The 17,505-nt window shown below is 34.1% G+C and overlaps 3 protein-coding genes across 4 annotated transcripts; 1 reads left to right on the top strand and 2 right to left on the bottom strand.

Annotated features, from left to right (window-relative positions):
- Window positions 1-1,401: 1,401 nt before the first annotated feature.
- On the bottom strand, window positions 1,402-4,989 carry Bma-ima-3 (Uncharacterized protein; the record flags this gene model as incomplete). The annotated part of the gene is made up of 10 exons (XM_043075152.1): window positions 1,402-1,577; window positions 2,059-2,272; window positions 2,348-2,473; window positions 2,572-2,751; window positions 2,824-2,982; window positions 3,107-3,243; window positions 3,636-3,808; window positions 4,160-4,257; window positions 4,491-4,629; window positions 4,847-4,989. 10 exons carry the CDS (start codon window positions 4,987-4,989, stop codon window positions 1,402-1,404), a joined length of 1,545 nt encoding a protein of 514 aa, XP_042931086.1.
- Window positions 4,990-6,168: 1,179 nt separating this feature from the next.
- On the top strand, window positions 6,169-9,512 carry Bma-chn-1 (Uncharacterized protein; the record flags this gene model as incomplete). The annotated part of the gene is made up of 6 exons (XM_043075151.1): window positions 6,169-6,260; window positions 6,687-6,819; window positions 7,187-7,362; window positions 7,549-7,756; window positions 7,957-8,169; window positions 9,465-9,512. The coding sequence occupies 6 exons, from the start codon at window positions 6,169-6,171 to the stop codon at window positions 9,510-9,512; spliced, it is 870 nt and encodes a 289-aa protein (XP_042931085.1).
- A 1,578-nt stretch (window positions 9,513-11,090) lies between these two features.
- On the bottom strand, window positions 11,091-17,224 carry Bm9516 (Uncharacterized protein; the record flags this gene model as incomplete). Of its 2 annotated transcripts, XM_043075150.1 has the most annotated exons (17): window positions 11,091-11,123; window positions 11,367-11,483; window positions 11,649-11,836; window positions 12,098-12,200; window positions 12,369-12,485; window positions 12,582-12,770; window positions 13,044-13,211; window positions 13,442-13,524; window positions 13,675-13,827; window positions 14,226-14,382; window positions 14,741-14,821; window positions 15,084-15,254; window positions 15,446-15,583; window positions 16,293-16,438; window positions 16,623-16,752; window positions 16,887-16,929; window positions 17,121-17,224. In XM_043075150.1, 17 exons carry the CDS (start codon window positions 17,222-17,224, stop codon window positions 11,091-11,093), a joined length of 2,121 nt encoding a protein of 706 aa, XP_042931084.1. The 2 variants fall into 2 exon arrangements, with proteins under 2 accessions (XP_042931084.1, XP_001897932.1); XM_001897897.1 differs by lacking the exon at window positions 13,442-13,524 and having other exon boundaries at window positions 13,691-13,827.
- Window positions 17,225-17,505: the final 281 nt, after the last annotated feature.

Genomic DNA, 17,505 nt, shown 5'->3' with positions numbered 1-17,505 from the left:
CAAAGCGTGCCATACAGTCAAAGTCGGAATAGAAAAAATGAAGCTCGAGTTTCAAACTTAAAGCATACGTACAAAAAAATCCAGACGATTTGTAACGTGCTAACAGTCGAACATAGAATCTGAGCCATTATGAAAGCCTATTTTTCAAAATGTTTCTTCTGGAGAGTCAGGAAAATGAGAGTCGCAGTTTGACGTGCAGACCCACAAATTCCAAAATTAAACGAGAGGAAACTGAGCAGTACGACAAAAGACAATCAGTGAATTGAGGTCACTGTTGGCATTTGAAGTAATCATAGCAAAGTTGCGGAAAAGAGCTGTAAAACACCCTAAAAGAAAGGAAATAAGTCATTTCATTTCACACTAGTAAATGCTGGCTTCGATTGGATGAACAAGCCAAACAAAGTACCCGTTTAGATCAAAGATATATTTTAACTTCATCAAAACCTAAAAGACTTCCTTTTCTTCTGGCAAAGTCGACCAACCAAATAGAGAAGAACCCTTGTTACATCAGATAAACGTCTTCAACGTGAATGAAGAACGATGAACAAGATTTGAAAAAACTGACATCGCAAAGCTCAAACAAAACGTGGAAAAAAAGTAGTGAGTCAGTGGAAAAGCTCTTTACATATAGGAGAAAAAAGGTGAAGCAGGCAATCTTAATCAGCAACTTGATTTGCTTGTGCATAAATCGAAACGACTGGCACGATGGATCTCTTCTGGAAGGTTAATGAACGTTCAAGTTTAATATGCATGTTGGCAACATACCTTGCACCAGGTGATGGGACAGCTTCGGGAAGACAACATGACATTCATACGCGAGTAAAATTTGTTACAATATTTTCTAGAAATTACCACTGCTACTTATAGATTAGTTTCGCTTTGCTACAAAGAACTGCGATAAGCGAGGGTGGTTGGGTATAGGATATTTCAAAAAATGACACAAGTGCATGCAAAAACATACATACAGAAATCATTTAAAAAACAGACAGAAACGTACAAACCAACCAACAAAAAATATCTGTCTGAAATTAAAAGAAAATGTAACTCACGTACGACAGAAACTATAGCTTCTCGGCTGACGTACAGAAAACACCTCAAACAGAGGTGTTCAAACAGAACAATCAGTCATCAAGCAATTACTTTTTAAGAAGAAATTAAGAAACTGAAAAGGTGTACTTAGGAAACAAAAAATGTTTTGAAAGATACAACAAAGGTCTCTCCACTTATAGTCGAAATCGTATGAAGATAATTCAGTAAAGGCAGAAGAATAAATTACACAGTTCATTATCTTGAAATTTTTGCATTAATTCTCCAGGACAAGCAAAATACTTGGTGGGAATGGGTAGACAGACAGGGATTAAGGATTAGTCAATGAAAAATTCTCAGATATCGACACTCTTATTACTGGAACGAGAATCCCTCCGACGGAACATTCTGCTGAGTTGATTCAAAGAAATGATCACCAGTCGCTATTCCATCATCGTCAGTTTCCGAAAAGTAATTGTCGATAATTTCATAAGCCAGTTTGTAGATTTCCTCACTTTCATGGTTTTGCAAGTGTTCGATTTTATCTAGACCTGAAACGGCACCCAAATTTCCAACTCTTCTTAGCCAACAATTACTTGGCTTTAAAATAGCCTTTCAACACTTCTCATAATTTAAACTTAAAACATGTCATTCCGATTTATGTAGAGTTGGGTTGTTTGTTCGAACAGAACATAAAATCATTGTAGTTTACAGCTACAACAAAAAGCAAGATAAAGTCGCTTATATCTTCCACTTATATCTATATTTGTTCAAACATCAGTATAATGATCTCGATGACTACGTCAACAACACCTGTTTTACAGTTGTTTGTTCCAGTATCGTTCAACCAACAGACACATACAGCACCCTTCCTAGAGCTCTATTATCAGGCTAATATCACTATCAAGCAAAAAGACATCCGCAAGAAAGAATTTAGATAATTTTACTCATGAATAAAAATTTCATTCACGATTATGAATCTGCTTTGAGTAATAACAAACAGTTTTACTTCCCCAAATAAGAAAAAGTCACCTCCGCATTCTTCAATCATCGTACATATTGCTTCGGAGCGAGGTCCAGCCATCTTCAGAATATTGTTGAGGCCATCCAGGACAACCTGCACAATTTGTGAATCACGTATAGAAAGTAGGGCACAAAACGGTGGTATAACACCTTGTGAAACCATATATTCCACTTGTTCGGCACGTCCACTGATTGTTACATTTGAAACTGCCCAGGCTGCTTCCTAAATTATACATTAGCAGAAATTTGCGAATTGCACATATAACAATTAAAAAATTATTACAATTAGAATAAAAACCTTTTGTGTCTGAAAATCTCCCTTTTCCAGTAAATGAATAATCATTGGCATTAATCCAGCATCAATCACAGCCTGCACTTGAGCTTGGTTCCCAGCTGTTATATTGGACAGGAACCAAACAGCTTCCTAAAAGTTGACAAATTAAATTGAAAAAAAGAACAAAAAACATTTATATGAGTCAAAGGGACAAAAATTTAAACAATTTTAATGGAACAAGCACAGACCTTGTTTATTTTCTCTTTCTGATGAGAAAGTAACGCAGGCATTTGCTGCAAAACGCCACAGTCTAAAACAAGTTGTGTCTGTTCATCCGTTCCAGTAACGATGTTTCCCACAGCACGAAGTGCTGCAGTTTGGACTTTAACTTCAGGATGTGAAAGAAGTGGAATTAAATTACCCACGACCTGAAATTCAGAACAATTTCTGACTATACAGCAAAATGTACAATAAATCATTTTGGACAATAAAGAACATACACCACTGTTAATGACCATTTGAATTTGCTCATTTCCACCGTCTGTGAGATAAGACAACGCCCACACTGTATCCACCAAAATATTTTGATCCGTGTGACTAATCAGGGCGGCTAACGCAGGCAAAAGTGTTTGAACAATTTCTGGTGACGGTGGCGGATCCTGAAAAATCCGTCACTTCGTTAGCACAAATTAGCGATGATTAAAGTAAAAACACCACTAAACCATATGCTAATTTTTCAACGGGATTTTTTAAAAAATCTTTTTAAAAAATCAAATAACTTGCCTTGGAACGACATAAATTGACAATAACCCAAGTAACATTACGAAGGAATCCAATTGGGATACCGGGTGTAATAAACTTCAGCAGTGGCTCAACAATTCCAAGCTGAATACAATAATCGCGAAAATGTGGTCCATCACCTGAAATTTCCACTTAATTCCTGCCCAGATAAACTATCACAAATAGTTTTATCACAAATAGAGATTATTTGTGAAAGACAAAAGCAAAGAAAAACATAAGACAAAAGAAAATACTGGTAAAAAAGAAAAAATCAAGCAATTTCTGTTCGACCAGGTTTAACTTCTAGCCTGTTAGGCATATTGCAGTCTGTTGAAAAAAAAAAAAGAAAAATGTACGCAGCATGGAAGGAATCATGTGAAAACCTGTGCTCATTTGTTTATAACAGAATGCATTAAAAACTAAGCAATCAAAGTAACTATGAGTTTGGTCTTTTCTACATCCCCCTCTATCTGTTTGACTTTGAACGAACAGCTTGACAATAATTCTAGAAGTTTGGTATTTAAAAACAGACCAATAATATTTCCAAGAGCCCAAACAGCTTGTTCACAGACGTTCATATTGCCCGAAGACAAAAGTTCCAAGAATAATGGCACAGCACCAGCTTGAACAACAGATTGCGTTTGCTGCGAAGTCCCAGATGCAATATTTGTTAGTGCCCATGCTGCTTCAAATTGCAGAGTTACGCTGCAAAATTATAACATATAAATAGATTCATAGAAAATTCGATGTTTTACTAAATAATCTCTGACTCAAATCAAAAATAAATGGCTGAATGACCGATCTGCGAAGAGTAGTTGCATCGAGAGAAGTAAGATATAAGGAACAAATAAACTATTAAAAAATTTAGCAATTTCCCATCTCCAGATAATCGTCGCACCAGAGACATGATGGCAAGTAATACAGTCAAGTCTGCAATCGGTTATAATCCAATGACCAAACGAAAATCTTGTGACTCTACTTCCACGCTGTTTGCATCTTTCCAAAACCCGACGTCTTCTGATAACAAGCTATTCCAAGTTTAACGTTAAAACCTACTTGTTGGAACTTAAACACTGCACTAATATCGGCAAAATACCGGATGCAATCAGATCATCAATTGGCGGATTACGGTCAGATGAGAGTAATTTTCGTGCCTGAAATATACTGGTTCCAATAGATAATCAGAATACTTGTTGGCCACAAAATTTGCAGTATACTGCATTCTTCATTGGTAATCTGATTCTTGATTTTCCATAATTTCATACCATGCATTTCCTCTCTTTGTTGGAATCGTTTCAATTTATAGTTTGACTTCAACTCTTCAAAAAGTAGTTGGCATAATTCAGAAGAATACATACGATAGACACAAATTTTTAAAATGACCTACTTGTTGCACAGCTGAAAGCTGCACCTCCTGATCTTGACTACTCGCTTTCTTGACAATATCTTCCAGAGTATTACGATTGTATGTTCCATTGATAACTACACCACCTGCACTCGTTGATGCATCATCCGAATCTAGTGACCTATAAAACTTAGTCCATGTAATTTTTTTCACGGATATAGATTACTCTTCGTTATCAACATTCTCCAGCGGTTGAAGAAAAAGAAAAAAGGGATCTCTAGCGCTCCAGATCCTTTTACACTTCATTATTCTTCAAAAAGTACTCGACATAATCCAGAAGACTACAGATGATTTGAAATTTAGCTTATTTTATTTTTGAACATAGTGACTTCACTTACTCAACAGGTATGTTGCGACGCTTCGACAACGTTTCTTCACGTTTATCTTTCCGAATAGAAATAATATTTTCCACACGACTCTTCCTCAGAGCTTCACTGTCTTTGCCCATGTTTTTGTATTGGGTTTGTCGTGACTCCGTCATATTTCCTTTTCTTATTTTAGATTTGTGTCAAAACCGAGAGGTCACTGATCTGAAATTGTAGAAATAAAAAATTCCTGACAATCGATGGCCTCCAGACAATGTGAAAAATACGGCATTCCATTCATGAAATACAGTTAACTCTTCTATTGTAAATAAGCTCAGTTAAGAAAACGCAGAATGTGAGAATACTACTCTGAATTCAATAAAACCACCCCTAAATTCACAGAGAGAACTGTATTCCATGCTCTAAAACTGTTTCTAAACATCAGTTTTTTCTTCAAATTTATCACGAAGTTTAATGGCATTTTATTTCTTTAGCCAATTCCTTTAAACATAGCTTGAATATATCTGTCGATAGTGGTGTCCTTCAACAAGAACACAGACTAACTCCCTGAAGTAAATCACTCGGATATTCACTTAGGTCCACATGTTTGCATGAATTAATTCTAATTAGCGGTTATAGACAACGGTCCACGTAAATGAAGGTGGCATATTAATTCTACGTGAAAACACTGTTTCATAAAAACAGCAATCCTGCCAGCAGTATCGACGGATCCCACCACCACTGCAAAACGGAGTAAACAATCAACTTCCTCTGACCTAGGATAACCAGCACGGCCGTTTGCTGAAGTCACCAGATGGTCGCTATGAAATGCTTTTCGTCTCATAGCCAAGCTCTGAAATGTGGAATAAAGTGTATTGATTGGTGCTTATTGTTACTTTCATGCCAGCTCAAAGATGAAAAAGAGTTAATGCGCTTACATTATTATTTGCATTGTAGGACTTTTTGGTACACATCACTACATTATCCATTCACAATTGTTGAGGTTTCTTTACTTACTACTGTCCAAGAATGACTCCTTTCAGCATAAATTTCCTTCATCAGCCTAATTACTAAATTGACTAATTACTAAATTCATTAAAACTAAGTTTAATTTGCTATGACAACACGTAATTATTAATTTGAGTTTTTATAATTAAAAAGGATGATCATATTTTCCATCATGTAGTGCCTATTTGCATATGGCAGTCATTATTATTAACGATGTGAGAAGATAATGAAAGGTTAGTAAGTGGCTTTATTGATATTCATTGCTTACATGATGAAGTTTATTTTATCCGGAATATTTTCCAGGATTACTGCACTTAGTTTATTCAACATTTGCTCAAGCGTTTCAGATGTCTGCACTTGTGGCAGAAGAACTCAAGGAGACTGGCAACTGTTTTTATCAACAGCATCGTTATGAAGACGCCATCTGTGCTTATAGTCGGTTGGTCCTTTTAGTCTGAAACATTTGTCTCTTAACTCTGTGGGATCTATTATTAATCGTGACTGCGAATTGTGCTTAGCATTCTTGAATATTAGTATTGGATATTCTGTATAGACATCCGCGCACTTATGAACTGTGTTAGTTTACTTAGCGAAACACTTACAGAAAAATGTTGATTAATTCTCTCTGCATCCTCTTTAATTTGCAGTAGGATAACTATGTTTCATTATCCTTCCTTTGGTTTTGATGACTTGTGTTTTAATTCTCAGTTCGTTATTATTTTTTGTGTAATTTTTTCGTGCAACAATTAAAGAAATCATGGATAAAATTCTGATAAGTGGGAAAGATTTCGTACGTCGTCCAGTCTTCAGTACTTTGCTGTCATGTCACATGCAAGCTCATTTGATCAAATACTGTTGATTTTAGAGCCATAATCAACAATCCAGTGATTCCAACTTATTTTACCAATCGAGCTTTATGTTACATGCAAACAATGCAGTGGGAAAAAGCTGAAGATGATTGCAAGAAAGCTTTAGATTTGGATCGCAAAAATGTTAAGGTAACTGTTTGCTATTTTTTCCATCCTTGTTTTAGGGTAAGAAAGTATTAGCCACTTAATCTTCCATGTCTGAGTTTTGGTGGTTATTAGCTGCGTGAGTTAAATTATTTCTTTTTAGTCCCGAACGAATTTCAACAACGAAATTTTGATAAGGTCGATGAATCAGAGGCGGTAATAATGAAAACCATAAAAGCTATTACACAAGTAATTAGTGTGGCAATGTTGTAGTATATGTTTAAGAATAAAAATTCAAACATTATCCATCTTGGGGGACTCCATCATAAACTTTTAAATCTTTGTTATGCTCATAAATTCTTATTCTTCGATTCATTAAATTACACTGTTTTCATGGTTCCATGAACTGCAGGCAAATTTTTTGCTTGGTCGAACATGTGTACAGTTGGGACACTTTGATGAAGCTTTGAAAGTGCTTACACGTGCAAATGATTTAGCGCGTAGTCAAAAATTGAGTTTTGGCGACGAAATAACAGCACAAATTCGAATTGCGAAGAAAGAAATATTCAGGAGAGAGGAAGAGAAGCGGTTTGTCAACTTTGTCTTATCTCGGTTCCAAATTGCATCGTTGATTTTCAACTTATCATTATTGACATTTTAGCTATTGCGCTGTAGAATTCTCATCTTAGCTAGGGACTTTCTAAGTCTCCAGAATCTCATATAAAAAATCTCTAGATTTCATAACTCTTTGCTTGAGTTTTGTATAAGTTTCAGAATAAAACAAGAAATTGAACTACAAGCTTATTTAAATGGTCTTATTGATAGTGATCTTGCAAGAAAATTGCGAGAATTGAAGGAAAAAAAAGAAACTAGCGAAAACAGTGAAGTTATAACTGAAGAGCTGGATTTGGAAAGTGAGGAGACGGCGTTAAAAATGGAGGCGCAATCGTTTAAGGATAAACTAAACAATTTGTTTGCTCAAGTAATCGAAAATTTGACTGAACTATTATTAAGATTTATTTATTTATATCTTATTTATAAATTGCTCTATATCGGAACAGCATTATAAGGGATTTGTTTGAGATACATATAAGGAAAAGGCTTTTTTCTATTTGGTGCTTTGTTTGATAAGCATTGGCCAAAGGGAGTGTAGAATTTTAGTTTAGAATTATTTTGATTCAGGTAGATGAAAAAAGACGGAAAAGAGAGGTTCCTGATTATTTGTGTGGTAAAATTAGTTTCGAAATGTTACGCGATCCTGTGATAACTCCCAGCGGTATAACATATGATCGTGCAGACATTAAGGAACATTTGCAACGAGTTGGTCATTTTGATCCTGTCACGCGAGCACCACTTACTGCTGACCAGCTTATACCTAATCTCGCCATGAAGGAGGTATACTTTGTTGAAAATTTTTTGTTTTTACAATTATTTAAATGTTTGTTGGAACAAGAGTAGATGATCAAGTTAGTTAGATTGGTGCAAAAATAATTGCGCCGTCGTATCTCAAAATTAACTTTGTTAATAGACCCAAACGTGTCTTTATTAATCAGTTCACGGTCACAGTGATACCATCTCTCGTTCGTTTGCTTGGTTGCATAGAATAAAGAAGGCCATTTCAAAACGACAGTTTTTTTGATCATCGGTCAAAAGTTCATAAGATCAACTCATCGATTTTTTTCAGCCACTTCCTATGTAGTTAGGAGATAATTAACTTGAGTAGTTGTCATTGGATGTTGTGAACTTCCGATGACCGAACACTACGCTTTTCATCTTCAGGATCTTCGTTTCCTTCAGTCGATTTCTTAAATTGCCACTACATTGTTTGCAAGTAATTCTTAGACCAATACATTGATGTTATCAGATATTGCCCTTCGTTATGATCCATTTTGGATTCATAAGAAATCACTTGTATTTGCTTTCTTTTTAACATTATTTTCTGAGATAAAATTAATGGAAGATAAGGAGACGGCCATGAGCAATAGAACGCCAAACAAGAAAGGAACATTGAAAAATTATATACAACGTTATTTAGAAAACATCCAGTATAAAGCAAATTTTAATATTGAGACACTCAGTTATTTTTATATAAACCTAATAAGGAGGTGGTAGTAAAAAGGTATTTACTTTTACGCTTCCTATAGAGTAGTACTACCATCTTGTTACATCTGAACTAGCGTTTTATTTCGATCAGTCTTCGGATAACAGTTACAGCATATCGTTACGATTACTTTGTTGATTACTAGTATTAAATATAATTTTTCGATTTAGTTTTTACTATTCATCCAGAAGACTACAGCTTGCACTGCGCAACTTTTTAATTTTGGTCACTGCCATATCGAGCAATAATTTTCGAAACATATATTAGTGATAACTTCTGCAATTATTTCATACACTCTATCGTTCTATTATCAAAATATATAATCTCAAAATATAATGCTTCTGACTTTCATTAGCCTGAATATTCTTGAGCTGCTTGTTTTTTGTTTTAATAGATTTAAACACAGAACTTCTCAACATTGCAGAACTCAGTGACTTTGATTCTTTGAATTTAGGTCACTAATTTCATTCAATTTAATTTTTCGTAAGCTTTGATGCATTTACGGATGGATTGCTTTAAATCGTTCCGGATGTACTTTTTTCTTGTTTTATATATTAGCTTTATATATATATTAAAAGTGCCTTTTCAGGTAGTAGATCATTTTCTAAATGAAAATCAGTGGGCTATCGATGCTTGATGTCAAAATGGACAATTTTCTAAAACTTTTCGTGTTGACGATGACTTCCACAATCGTCGTGGTATTCTAACACATGTCAGTGATCTTTACTGTCGTCAGCACATGATTTTATGATTCACTTATAAGTTCCACCGGCCGGAATATCTTTATTATTCTATCTTCAGGAGACTTTGTAGATAATTCCATAAGTTGTGAAAATTAGGTATGATTTCGGTAGTGATAATTATTAGCGATAACTGCATTGATCAGTAACCTATTGGAGCTAAATACAGAAACATAGTGGTGCCCGTGTTTCTAAAACAAATAGAAACATAGTATACACAACAGTCTATGTATTATTTATACATGTAAAAGGAACTGTCGTATGAATATTACTTGTTCATAGTAGCCCGACCTGGTCCTGACAGGTATTTTTAGGACACCGCAATTTTTTAAAAACTTTCTAACTTATATTGACTAGACATATGTGTTGTTAGTTATGATTCTGTTAAACAGAGTTCTCATTTTTTTTCCTAGGCCAGCTGGCAATTTTTCGAAAGACAATAAAGCAAATCAAGCCTTTTGGAAGTGACTGTGTGATTAAATGCTTTCAGAGAAACAACCAAATATTTAAAGTGGTTTCAGTGTAATGAAAGATAGTGCTTTCACACCTTCACATTCATTGAAACCTTCATTGAAAAGCGATTATAGGTTTGTACTATAGCTCCATAAATCCAAATAGGTTCAGTATTAGCAGGTTTCGATCTTGAAATCTCTTCATCTCATTTAATCAATTTACAAAAATAGATTGAAATAGTTGCTCCCTAAAGGCATAATTGTACCACTTATACGACGTAACGATTTTTTTCCGTCGTATTAGTCTATCCCAGTATTAACGAATAGATGTTCAGACCGACAATATGTACATAATTTCCCATGTTTCGACCTATCTCGAGACTGTAAATTCATTTCAAGATATTTCAGAGATGTTTACTCACTTCTGCAAAACATATTCACTGTTGCTAGAAGGTATCTTCATGTTTTCCTGATGTGCGCGCGTTTTGCTTATCTTTATAAGCTTAAGTCCCGAAAATAAGCTACATTCTTAATGATGAGTTATCCAACGGAAATAATTGATTTTGGTTGAAGCTGGAACTTCCGCTTATCAAAACCCACGTGAACCCAAACCGAAATGTACCAATCTCTATTGAACAAGAACTCGTATTGCAACATTTATAATTTACTAGGATGCAAAAGTGTTATGATAGAACAGCTCATTTCTATACCAAAAATAAAATAATGCTATTTTAGCATTACCCATCGACCTTTGTCGAAATGTTGCCGCAAAATGTTTTGAATACATGCATTCCTAAATATGAAGATTTAGTAAAGTTCGGCAATCATGAACAATACGTTAATTTATTACACGAGAAAGTGGTAACTGAAATTATCATAAACCCTCTTTATTTGTTGAAAAACAAAATTCTATCACAAAACCAACAATAACGTAACAAGACATTTTAAGTTAATAAAACATTAAATTGCTCTAACAATAAATCACCCATCTGCATGGAGCGCAAAAATCCATTGCAAGAACTTCTATTTATGCCCTCGATTATCCAACGGTTTCACCTGCAAATCAATGTCAAGTTTCAGTCAATTCTGTCGAGTAGGTTATTTGCTAGTTATACCAAATAAGCAGTAAACATAGGTCACGATGTTTATTTAAGCTAAAGAAATAGATTTGATATACGATATCAAAAACTTCAAAAAAGGAAGTGCATAAATCGGTCACATAATTGGATGTTAAGTGCCGTCTGGCTTGACATATAGTGTGAATTAATCCCGATAATTTTAATGAGAAACGTATCTTACTTTATAAATCCTTACGATCCAATGTTCTGTGGTATAAGCTTCTTCCAAGAAATCAAGTTCAAAGTCCTTGTTACCGATCTCAGCATGTCTTACCCTATCAAAACCGGTGACTTGACCCTGAAAATATCTATTAAAGCGATTCAGTTTTTAAAATTTTCAAAGGAGCCATACGCTATTTCTTTAACCCAGTCTTAGTTTCATGTCCTAAACATAAATCTCGAGCTCAAAATCAGCAAAAAAAAAAAAAAAAAGAAAACAATACTTCCCAAGAAATAAGCTTACATGCTGCGTATAGAGTCCACCAAACCGATAATAGCACAGTTTATACATCAAACAATTAAGCATCGTCGGCGAGCCCTCGCGATCCACACGGAATTCACCCGATTTTGAAAAGTAATCCATCTCCTTGATGTGAGTACCCTCCGGTGTCGACCCACCAATCCTTACCATCCATAAAAATTTGTTAATATCTGGAAAGAAGAAATTGCTTACATAAAATCACATGAGTAAGTGGCTCATTCCAATTGTCAAATTCTTCCTATGACTTATTAACTAACATGGAAGGTATTCAACTATTTTAACTGCAGATTCTGCAGATTTTTTTTTAACTCCAATTTAATCAGCAAGAAGTCCTACTAAATTCATTACCTTTTATGTTGCCGTAAAGCCTCTAAATTAAATATGGAAAGTTGAAGTAGTGGGTCTCATTGCAAGTATTCGGAAAAAATCACCGTCAGAAGAATATCCGATTACTCCACCAAAAATGACCAGGACATAATCAACGTCCAGTTCACGCATAATTTCATATGCATCTTCTTCTTTCGAAGACATAGCCTAAAAGACTCTTAAATGAAAGAAAAATTTGGAGGAGTTAAGGAATTTATCTGAATGTAGCAGACGATGATTGTAATTGCCAGCTACAGAAATGAATAGTGCCAATTATTGTGTATCCTTAGCAGAAACTCAAAGAAATCCGAAACACTTTTGTTTACAAAAAGGCACCTGCCCAACACGTGATATATGTGTATTATTCCAAGTATTGTTGTCAACGATAACTGTTCGATTTGCCATTGCTGTTATTTGATATCCATAATCCCACCAAGACATGATTTTTGCCTCCTGAAAATTTCGTGACTTCGAAAAGTTTTTAGTGAAAATTGTTGGCTTCGGTACTCAACTTTTGATTATATTTCCATAAAAATACTATCCACTGACTGCATGAGTATTCTTGCGTAGCCAGTAATAGGCCTCTCTGAAATCATCGAAAATAATTGTTGATCCATCACCACCATGTGCAGAAAGAACGATTGAAGGACTGCTATAAGCTTCAGATGTTGCCCAAGTGCAGTGGTAAACATAGGAAAAGAAAAATACTGCCACAATTGCAATCACTGCTTGTGCAACCTTAAAGTTAAAAAAGTAACCTAGTTGTCAGAAAAAAAAAAAAAAAAAAAAAAGAGAAAAAGAATAGGGAAGGAATGAGATTGCATAAAGTAGTTTAAAACAAGCAATTCATCATCATGATACGATAAATTTTAATCAGTAATGTACTTGACGCATTCGCTTAATGATCTATAGCCTCGTAAAGTTTCATTCCAAATCACTATTTCCGACTTTTGAATCAATTCCACTGTGTGCGCCACATTAGGTCACACCATGACTCAAAAGATAAATTACCTCATTTTTATATGGATAATTTCTCTCTTTTTCTTTTTTATCATGCCTGGCATGCGTAGATGTCGAATCCAGATTCTTCATAAACGTAATTAATATGGACGAGAGTGCAATACCACCTAATATGCACATTACTGGAGCCAGTACTAACATCAAACGAACCATGACACCCTATGAAATATTATTTCTACTTGAAAGTAATTATTTATTTGGAATTCATTATTGATAATGCTCGTAAAAACAAGATCCTCCTAGTAGCAATGTCAAGATGCGATCAATTCATTTCAATCTGATTGAATAAGTGAATTTAGAAAAAAAACAATTATTAAAACTAAACAAGCATTGAAGGTTGAATTAACAACGCTAAATTTTCTTAAAATTATTAGGAAACAAAGACGTACCGCGAAATAAATGCTTGTAAGAGCATAAAGTATTATGAAAATGTTATGATCATTGAGCTCTTTGAAGCAGACATACAATCCAACTGAAAACGGAACTATTGGTAAAAAAGAATTGATATTGTTCAGTTCTAAAATTTTTTTAGATTTCGATCACTATCAACTATTTGGAAGGAATCGACGACAAAAAGCTGCTAACATAATAAATGAGGCATTGTAACAAAGAAATTAAGTACCTGGAAAAGTAAATACCAGTATTTGCAAGTCAAAATAGAAAGAGCTCCATGCCGTTGGCTGATGTTCAGATACAGATGCAATGATGGGAATATTGTTTTTAGCATACGATGGATCCAATAATGAATAAAATCGCCCAGTCCAAGGAGCGATTTCTAAAAAACGATTTTCACATTTCTTAAATACGAAAACATTAATTAAAAGATGGATGAAACTGCATGAGAAAATGTCAATTATTTTTTCCAGAGACTATACATTCCCTGTTGTTAGGTCAGCAAAGTGATACAATATACGAATAATAGAGAGGAGGTAAAAAGTCAAAAAATCTGAAGGATATCAAATAAGGGAAGCAAAAGCAAAAATCCTAAATAAGTTATGTTATTTGCGGAATAATATACATGAATTCATTTCTGATAATATAGAGACGTTCAAAGCGCAGACTACAAAAACATGAGTGTCACAAAGCTTACTTGCAATGAAATCAATGGATAGTGATCCAAATAACTATCATACAAAACTATCGTCTCAACAAAAATCTCTCTCTAAAAATTACTTCCTAAATAAGATGCGACGATGACACTCATCGCAACAGCACATGCGGCAAATAGAACAGTTGATCGAAAAAGGAACTGAAAATTCTCTTCCGACATTCGTATCCGCAGCCAGTTAGCAAAAGCAATAATCTGACATAATCCAAAAACGCCAAAGGCCTAAAAGCAAGTAAAAATCAAAAATTTAACAGAACTAAAAGTGCATATGAAGGAGCAGTATGAAATAAATTAATGAAGTGCTAAAGACAAAAAATAAGCTTGGCATTAGTTATACAACTACTGCCTTATTAGTAGTTAGATTCCACCCAATAATATCACGTAACAATTACATTCTTAGGTATTAGAAAATTTTATTGTCCAAAACGAAAAATAAAATATTCAAAAAGCAAAACTTAAAGAAGTACAAAAAGTCAAGGAAAAAGCAGATTAGGCTGGATTTTCTACAATGACAGTTCTGATAAATCAAAAAAATAATGAATACATAAACTTTGAAATTTTACTTCACATTCCAACATACCATCATATGCTCTGAAGTTTGCACAGGTTGAAATCCGACAAAGGGAATTTGCATTGAAAGTATAGTTCCAATAACATAGAACTAAAATTTTTATTCTCTTAAATAATGAACATATTCAAACAGTTATATAAACACCCAATCTAGAAAGTATCATTTAGAGAACAAAAACTTTCAAATGTCACTGGTACTTAAGCGGGACATCAACCAAAGTTGATACAAACAATAAAACAATTCATCAGCAGAAACACTTAAATGCCTCTTCATGTCTTTGAGCTTTATAATAAGTAACGTTTTTTCATCTCTGTTTATTCTGTTTTATTACGCGAAACCCGAAAAAACTAACAGTCGAATAAGCGATATATATTTTGTTGGAGAATCGGCCAGTGCAAATAAGTATCAAAACATGCAATGGAATGAGATTGATCAAGAACACGTAACCACCCCATGAAGAAACCATGTAGAAATAACCAAGTGAACATAAAACTGACCAACACACATTACCACTTTTTACTGCCTGAATACTTTATACTGTATACCAGAAATTCCGTAAAATTCACTGATGCTATCTCCTGATACTTCCGTGAAAGTAAGGGAAGAGAGCTTAAAAATAACAGAGGTATCCAACTGTGTTTAACAAACAGGAATACCACTAATAAATATATCTAACAAAAGCAAAATCCATCATTAATGGGTATGAAAACAAACCTTGATCCACAAGTAATAGGTGAACAACATACAAAATATAGCGATCCCTTCGTTATCATATGAACCAGCAACAGAACGTGATATGTAACCTGGCACAATAGCAATCATGGAAGCAGCTACAAGTCCAGCCGCGTCATCCTGTAACAGAACCCCTCTAACAATAACTCAAGCTAAATTAAAACTGCATCAAAATTGCATTACTCAGTTTAAATATGATTACCCATGGTCCGATTCAAATCCATGATTAAAGAAAAACAGTAACAGAGAAAGTTGACTGAATCATAAAAGTCATTAAAATCATATTACTGCACTAAACAACATAACATCATATGAATTCATGGAAGCTCACACTTACTTGCCACTGTTCTTTTTGAATCCCATAATAATATCACTTTCTTTCACCTAATTATAAATATAATATATTTAAACCCAAAAGCCTTAGAGGTTTCATTAACATCAATAATCTTCAAGCTCATGGGCAGTCGACGATCAGAAGTTAATGTATCAAATGTTGAAACACTTTGAATTTAAAAAAAAATGTGTTGTAATATGGTTGTCTTCACACATAACGTAACCTACCGACCACGCCAACAGACCTATCAAGATTCAGTGTAACAAACGTTCTTTTGATCACCTTGCAGATATCAAGTTCAGTTATATACTATTTCACACAACAAAATCTGACATCGAAAAGAAACAGAAATAAAAATCTTCATTGCATACTAATTCGTTATGCAAACTAAAACTAATTTTTTCACATATGAGACTAATCAAAATCGTTACTATGATAAAAATCTTTTGCCATATATTGCAAAAAATAATTTTCAAAATACAAACGTAAACAAACCTTTAATTCTTTCGTTAACGCATATGTTATTAAAACTGTGAATGAACTAAAAAGTGGAGCAAGAAATACACAAATTTCTCGCACATGTAATGTGAAGTGAACGAAGTGAAGTATGCGATGAATTAAAGCACTTGTTAACATTAAACCTAAACAAATGTTTTGTTAGAAAAATTTTACAAAATCACTGAAAACTCTTATTTTCAAATTCCCGAATAAACTAAATTTTCCAGGACCTAAAAATCAAACAACGTTCTAAAATCATATTTTTCGAGGCCCGGAAGAATATAATAGAGTAGAAAATGCAGTTAGAGAAATAAAATAAAGACGAACCAGGATATATTGTACCACCAATGATCCTCCCCAACGGATACCATGCTCGATCGTCAAACCAGTTATGGAAATTATAGTATCCTTCATCAGTAAGATATCGAGTAGTTCGATAATTGAAATAAGGGTCAAACTGTAATATCGAACACTTGATATTATTATAAATTTAAGAAACTAGGTATACCGGTATACATTTTCCCTTGCAAGTCTCCCTGCATGCAAAGTTTGAAATGCTTTTAAGGTAAAATGGTGAGACGGACAACTTACTTCATGAATGACCGATTCGAATCTGATCACAGCAAAAAGTCGGCTGGAAAAAACAGAAAAAAATTTAAGTGTAAAACACGAATATTCAAATATTGAAGTTCATGAAATGACAACAAGTAAGGTGATATAAATTTAATGTGTAAAATGGAATGCCCTCGACTAAACTGCAGCAGATAATACTTCTCCAGAAACAGCTATTATGTAGAAAAAATTCTTTCAACCTTGAAAACCAACCTTGAAAAGGCGACCACAGCTGCCAATGCTAGAATCAAAATCTTAAGAAAAGTTTCCTGTTTGTCGTGTGTCAACCTCAGCAGCCTGGCAACGTTCACCGACATATCTGTAATTTTGCCCAAATATTGCCAAACATATAGAAATAACATGAGAAAATGAAATACTTAATATGCATAGTATTAACAAATATTAATATTACAACACATTTAAGAGATAATTGAAGGATGAAATGTAGTAATCAAATAAACGGCCTTAAATTTAATTCACTTTTCATTTCAGAATTTACTTATCAACTATAGACAGTTTCATTTTCCGTAACCTGGAAGATGTAATAGCAAATGCTTGATGCAGGCTTGTCCCAACCTGACAGATAACTTACTTCACC

The sequence above is a fragment of the Brugia malayi genome, assembly GCF_000002995.4.
Source record: "Brugia malayi strain FR3 genome assembly, contig: Bm_v4_ChrX_scaffold_001, whole genome shotgun sequence".
In the NCBI taxonomy this organism is placed as follows: domain Eukaryota; kingdom Metazoa; phylum Nematoda; class Chromadorea; order Rhabditida; family Onchocercidae; genus Brugia; species Brugia malayi.
This window is presented reverse-complemented; position numbering and strand designations above follow the sequence as displayed.